The sequence below is a fragment of the Ctenocephalides felis genome, unplaced genomic scaffold (genome assembly GCF_003426905.1).
Source record: "Ctenocephalides felis isolate EL2017-DRISC unplaced genomic scaffold, ASM342690v1 CF-g0.4_SCAFFOLD_03570, whole genome shotgun sequence".
In the NCBI taxonomy this organism is placed as follows: Eukaryota; Metazoa; Arthropoda; class Insecta; order Siphonaptera; family Pulicidae; genus Ctenocephalides; species Ctenocephalides felis.
The window spans coordinates 2,406,256-2,412,782 of NW_020539724.1; the positions used below are offsets into that span (position 1 = coordinate 2,406,256).

At 28.3% G+C, this 6,527-nt stretch overlaps 1 protein-coding gene across 1 annotated transcript; it reads right to left on the reverse strand.

The window, feature by feature from the left end:
* Positions 1-1,444: 1,444 nt before the first annotated feature.
* On the reverse strand, positions 1,445-6,022 carry LOC113383061 (ATPase family AAA domain-containing protein 2-like). Its single transcript, XM_026621312.1, has 10 exons — positions 5,818-6,022; positions 5,541-5,692; positions 4,883-5,019; positions 4,440-4,572; positions 3,778-3,972; positions 2,849-3,020; positions 2,561-2,778; positions 2,259-2,435; positions 1,546-1,804; positions 1,445-1,479 (listed from the first exon to the last, which is right to left on the reverse strand). The coding sequence occupies exons 1-10, from the start codon at positions 6,020-6,022 to the stop codon at positions 1,445-1,447; spliced, it is 1,683 nt and encodes a 560-aa protein (XP_026477097.1).
* Between the last annotated feature and the right edge of the window lie 505 nt (positions 6,023-6,527).

Genomic DNA, 6,527 nt, shown 5'->3' on the forward strand with positions numbered 1-6,527 from the left:
TCACAAAATCGAAATTAATCCACTTTCATGATATTAAATATATAAGCAATTTTTTATTACTAATTACTTTTTTCCACATCTTTGTATATAGTAAAATTCGACATTTGATATATAAATTTTGAAAAAGAAGTTAATTATTATGTATTAAGTCTGTGATTCTACTTACACTTATTAATTCTTGCCTATTCCAATGATCGGAGTACTTTGCCATAACGGATTCTAAAACACGATACAATTTTTCAAGACTCAAAATGTTGAAGCCGTTACTTGTAACCTGAATTTGAATGAAATATTTTTTTTAACACCATTCATTCGCAGAATTATTGAAATATTTACCTGAACAATTCTTAGGAAACATTTTTTCAATTCGTTTCTATCTATATGAATTTTTCTGTTAGCACGATGATCTGTGGAAAACGTCTTTGGTTATTATTCCATTCATTTAAATAATTTTTTATAATGTTTATCAATTTTTATTTAGGCAATAATTCACTTATGAATTGTAAAATCGTGTTTTTTTTTTAACACATGGAGATTTTTATTACTTCAGCCTGTGGAAAAAAAATTGCTTTGGTGATTTTATTTTCGATTTTATCCGAGTTTGAAGAGGTGACAAATAAATCTCTGATAAAATCTGAGTAACTATAAAGTGAATGAATACTAATATTAAAATTAGTGTGAATTTAAATTTAATTTTCGTTAGGTATGTTTAGTTTTCTGTGACGAAGTATTACCTTTTCTCCAACACGAACAAATTTCTTGACCACTATTACTTTTGGCTTTTTTGCTTTTATTTGTACAATTACAATGGGGCGATTTGTTATATAATTTTCGGTTACAATCATTGAATTCTTGAGATTTTATCTTGCATTTAGATTTGTCGGTATTATTTATGATTTCTTTAGAATCGCAACTTGAGCTCTTTTTCCGATTTCCATTGAGTACCGTAGGATTTAATAATAAAGTGTTTCTTTTTCTACCAAGAAGCAAATTTTGGAACTCAGATTTCATCGCATCTTCTGTGAAAACAATGTTTTATAATATAAATATTACAGGCTTATGAGAAGTAAATAATTAGAGATAACTTTAGAACCTTGCAAAGTTTCGCCAAATTCTCGATATAGAAACAAATGTTTCTATTAAGTTAATATTTACCTAAGCAAGAAAACTTTATTTTCTGGCTCGAAATTTTCTTTAGAGCTATGGTTTCAACAGCAAAGTTTCCTGAAATGGCTCATAGAACCAGATTGCTCATTCTCAAGTTTTTATATGGAACTTCAATAAGTATAAATGATGCATATTTGCACAAATTTGTAGAAACCAATCAATTTTTAGAAGTTCTTATAGATTTTTTTTTCAATTGAATTCAATTTAAATTAGATTTATGTTAATGCAACAATATAATATGATTTATGTGTATTTTGGCTTTAGTGCAGTCTGTTTATTACAATAAGCCGCAAGTGGAGTTATGTTTAACCTCTGTATTCCAAACACAAATAAACAAACATATGAAGAATATTGCTATAAACTAATAAATAAACTTACTGTCAAACAATTCGCTCTCGATCAGACACGTGTTTGGATTGCACCCGGATTTTGCCTGATTTTGTGCATTTTCCATGCACATAAGGCTAAATGTAGAGGCTCTTGCTTTTCCCACATTTTCAGACCTCGTTTTGAACACACTCGGGGTCAGGGTCATAATGCCATTGAAAAGAGGCGAGAAAAAATCACCTCTGTCTAATATTGATGGATTGGTAATTTTTATTACTATGTTCTCCAGGGGATCGAAATGATTGGATAGCTGAATGATAAATATATAAAAAAAAAATTAATTAGTTAATATTTTATTTATTATATTATGTAATGAATACGAAGACATATTTTTTTATATGCTTAGTAGGGTAACAGAAGATTATTTGCATTAAAATATATCAAATAAAAAAGCATAAGAACCCTTTAAAAACCAAAAGCCTTCAGATGGATCACTCCGCAATATTTGTTAGTATTTGGTGACCATCATAGGCACTTTAATTCTAGGTGTTAAATTCTAGGCCATACCTCTGTGAAAAGTTTTAACGTGTTAAGAAATGAGTCAGAGAGTCATGGTTTAAAAAACTTAGCCAAAATTGCAAGACAACCTAAATCTGTTGTTCTTTAAATCTTATCTTATTGCAACAGGGCAGTAAGATAACATAGCAAACTTATCCGATAATAAACTTATGCATATATTAATAATTATTAATATATTAACTTACAACTTTTGGAAGTTCAGTAGTTGTTGTTATCAATATTAACAAGGGCATGTAGGGATCCATACTTTGTATTGTTTGGACAAATACCATGCGCGTAGAATCATCGACAACGTCCCACCAAGATCCTAAGTTTTTGATGTATAATATTCCTGGAATTACTGTTTTTGCAGCATCAAACACCTAAACCGATAAATAGAAAGATAATTTAATGCCCTAGATTTAGAATAGATAACTGTGGGGAAGGAATCAAAATAAATTTCATTATATACTTATTAATATTTTCTAAATATTTATTATTGTATTACTTTCAAACAAGCTCCTTCAGTAGACATAGATTTTCCATAAATTGATGATACATCAAGTATAGTACAGGGCATGTGTTCCAATCGGTGAAGTAATGCTGGAGCTATCCTCTCATCTTGGGCTTGGCCAACTCCTCCTTGTAAAATAATGTATCTTAAATGCCTTTTTTGGGAGTTTAATGAATATCTAAAAGAATGAGTAATTTTTTCAAGACCACCACCTTTCAAATGTGGAAAGTTAATCAGCAATGGTAAGAATAAATAAATATACTTAATATTTATACTTATAACTTGGTTCCATAAAATGTGGGCATAGTAGATACAGGGATTCGAAGAGATTGTCCACGAACTTCTTAAGCAACGGTTGCAAATAAATCGGCAACGGTTGGGCCATCGTCTTTTGCGTTCTAAGCCAACGTGGCTTCAGGGCCCCACAAGCATTTATGAAATCTTCGGGCACAATCTGTAAAAGAAATATTGTTTAATAGAAAATATTTTTTTTTAGATATTATAAGTGTTATGAATGCATTTGCTGTTTGTTTTGTGTAAAATAGTTAAAGGAAATCTTATTGCTCACGCTTTATTATGCACGAATAATCATTTGAATGTTTGAAGTGAACGAAATTACAATCCATAATTTTTAAAAATTTTTAATAAAATAGTACATTGTAGCTAAATTGAACGTAAGCAAGTAAAATTGAACTAATTTTTAAGTGAGATTAATTTATATTTTGGCTAATTGACTTATATGCTACAGTAAAAAATGGCAAGTATGTATTGATTTTATCTTAGTTTTATTAACGCCAAAGTTTTACGTTTTTAATAATAATTATAATAATTTACTCATTGTTAATCTATAATTACTTTTTTTTAGGTAAAGGCAGGAAACGTTAAATATAAAATAAACCTCTAATTGCGATAAAATACGAGGAAGACATAAAAATGATTAATAATATTAAAGTAATAATAATAATAATTTATAAAAGTTTTAAATGTATATTTATATTTTATAGAATGTATATGTAGTATCTTATTTTTATGTGATTATGAACTGTGCACACTATATGCTTTTCGTTTAATTTTATGGATCTAAATTATAACTAAGGCCCTATGATATAAATATATTTTATTTATGCCAAAACGAACTATGCATATGACTCAAGCCAATAGGCAAGATTAAGATTACAATCTAGGATTGATTAGGCATTAAATTACTATACTTTCATATTTTTCAGTTGTGTCTTTCTACTTGATCCATTACTTTCTAAATTAATTGGTTGATTTCTTTTGATGCAAGAGACAACTGCACCGGAACATATAGATTTTAGATCTGCTCCATTGCATCCAATGGTCATTTCAGCAATTTCTTGGAGTAGAGCATCCGAGGGCTTGTCGGCCCATTCCCTGACTTGCACCTAGGAGAAAAAATCTACATTTATCAAACATGGAGAATATCAAATATGTAATGAAAAATATTCTTAAAACAGCCGAAAGAAAAAAAAAATAGAAAAATTATTTGAAAGCCGAATGAAATGGGAAAAAAGTTTATGGTTTGCATATATATTAGTCAAAACTTGGTCTTTGCCGATATTTTCTCAAAAATCGTTACACCGATTTCAAGAATTTAGAAGCCAATTAGCGAAGCTTGATAAAGACTCACCGCCCAAGCCATTTCTTGATAATTAGCAGGTAAGTACATAAGTTTTTGTCAATGTTATTACCAAAAATCCTGAATCGATTTTGGAAATTCAAAAATTTATTTAAAGATATCAGCTAGCAATCATGCTGAATAGTTTTTGGTAAAGAACGGCTGGATAAGGTAGAAAATACATTTTGTATAGCAAATACGTCAAAATATATTAAAGTAATGTAAGTTATTTACTTTTAAAATTTCAAATCTCGCTGTCAACGATGGCAGAGGAAAGTACAGTTCACGATCAAAACGTCCTGGTCTTCTTAGTGCAGGATCTATTGCGTCCAATCTATTTGTTGCTCCAATAATGATCACCCCGCATCTGAAAAAAAAATTAGTATATTTAGTTTTTTTTTTAAATTCATTAGTTATACAATTTAATATTTTTTAATTTGAGCTTTGATAATTTATATCAAAATGTATTTTTGAATGTAGGTAGCAAACCAGACAAGTGCTACGAAACTCTTTTATTTATAATGTGATATACGAGGTACACTATACTACTTAAAAAAAAAACTACAGAATTCTTCTAATAATCAGGAATGATTTAATTAAATAGTGATGAATTTAATTAATTATTTATTTTAATAATTATAAGAAAATTTTATAATTATATATAAATTATTATTTACTTATTATTCAAGCCATCCATTAATGATAGCAATGTTGCTACGATGCTAATGTGTATGTGATCATTTCTGGACGATCTTATAGGAGCTAGCCCATCGAGTTCGTCAAAAAATATTATTGAAGGTTGATTTTTTTCTGCCTGAAATGATAGTTATATTTGTAATATTTATTAAAGTAATGATTCAACAACTTTTAATTTAAAAATATTCACTATGTTTCTTATAATTCTACAAAAATTACGAAAAAAACATTGACTTATGTAAAGGAGCATTGGATTTGTAATAAAAATATCTCGCCAAGTTTTTGTTCAAATAATTATATCTGTTCAAATAATTATGTCTGCCCGAAGGCAGGTCCATGGTATGAGAGCACCACCAAATCAATGATTTTCTTCCCTTGTTTATTATTCCATTTTATTATCATTAATAAATTAAAACGACGTATCCTGAGAGATAATAAAGTTATACTCTTTCAATAGCAAATTGTAATAAAAACCACTTCAGGATAAAATTTGGTTGCTCTCGAATATAGATATTGCAGAAATTCTTAAAAAAAACTTTCTATATGATATTAAATTCATTGATAAGGTGAGGATACAAAATATTGGATCTACTATCAATGACCAAAAATCTATTAAATTTATTACTAGAATATAATAACCAATGCAAAAGCGTTTCGCAATTTCTGTTCACTTTCTCCAACCCATTTGTCGAGTATGTCAGCGCCTTTGTGCGAGTAGAAGGTAACTTTTCCACCAGCCTCCTTTAGACATTCACCAGCAAGAGCTCCTGCTACTAGAGTTTTTCCAGTACCTAAAATTGTTTAAACTTGATTTGATAAACAATAATTGCTGTAATGCAAATATTAAACCAACAGAAGTTAAAAAAATATACTTTTGACACTATTATATTACATTTAACATTCCTCATTTATTAACCTGGTGGACCATGAAACAATACACCTCTTGCAGGTTTAACTGAGAACATTTCATAAACATCTTCGTAAATCAATGGAAACAATATCATTTCTCGGAGAACATCTATCTGTTCACAGAGACCTCCTACATGAGAGAATCCATATGGATAAGATGATGAAGTTGAAGATTCTGGATATTTTCTTTTCCTGGATTTGGAACCATTCATTTTGAACTGGAGGGAACACATAAAAGTATGATTTTATTTGAAAATCAATTTTTGTGAAGGTATTTTTTTATTAATAATGTTCTGTACTTGTCTCTAGTATTTGTTACTTAATTTAATATTAGTTTTTCAGCATATTATATATCAATATCATCCAACTTTGAATATTTAACTCACCTATTGATTTTGCTTCATTTAACTATAGATTGATTACATAATTTAATTTGAAGATGAAAATTTGCCTATCCCTGCGATCTTTAAATTTATTAACTATGTGAAATCACAAAACATAATTTTGAAAAATATATTGTTTTATTTGACATGGAAATAATTTGACATTAAGTTGAGAACTTGATGATTATTTTAATTAGTTTTAATATTATTTTAAATAATTCTATTAATTATTCATAAATAGACACCATCTTTTTATTTAGGTGCTACATTAACTAACAATAAAACTTAACTTACTATTAATTTATTTCAATTTTTTTTATTAATTTCAACCTGT

Bases quoted from the DNA above. Each gene is read 5' to 3' on its own strand.
- LOC113383061 (XM_026621312.1), bottom strand. From the start codon at position 6,022: ATGAATGGTTCCAAATCCAGGAAAAGAAAATATCCAGAATCTTCAACT. The intron at 1,805-2,258 runs GTAAGTTAATAT...TTTATCATTCAG, and splicing joins CTACTGAACTTCCAAAAGTT to CTATCCAATCATTTCGATCC. The intron at 1,480-1,545 runs GTAAGTTTATTT...TTTGGAATACAG, and splicing joins CGAGAGCGAATTGTTTGACA to AGGTTAAACATAACTCCACT.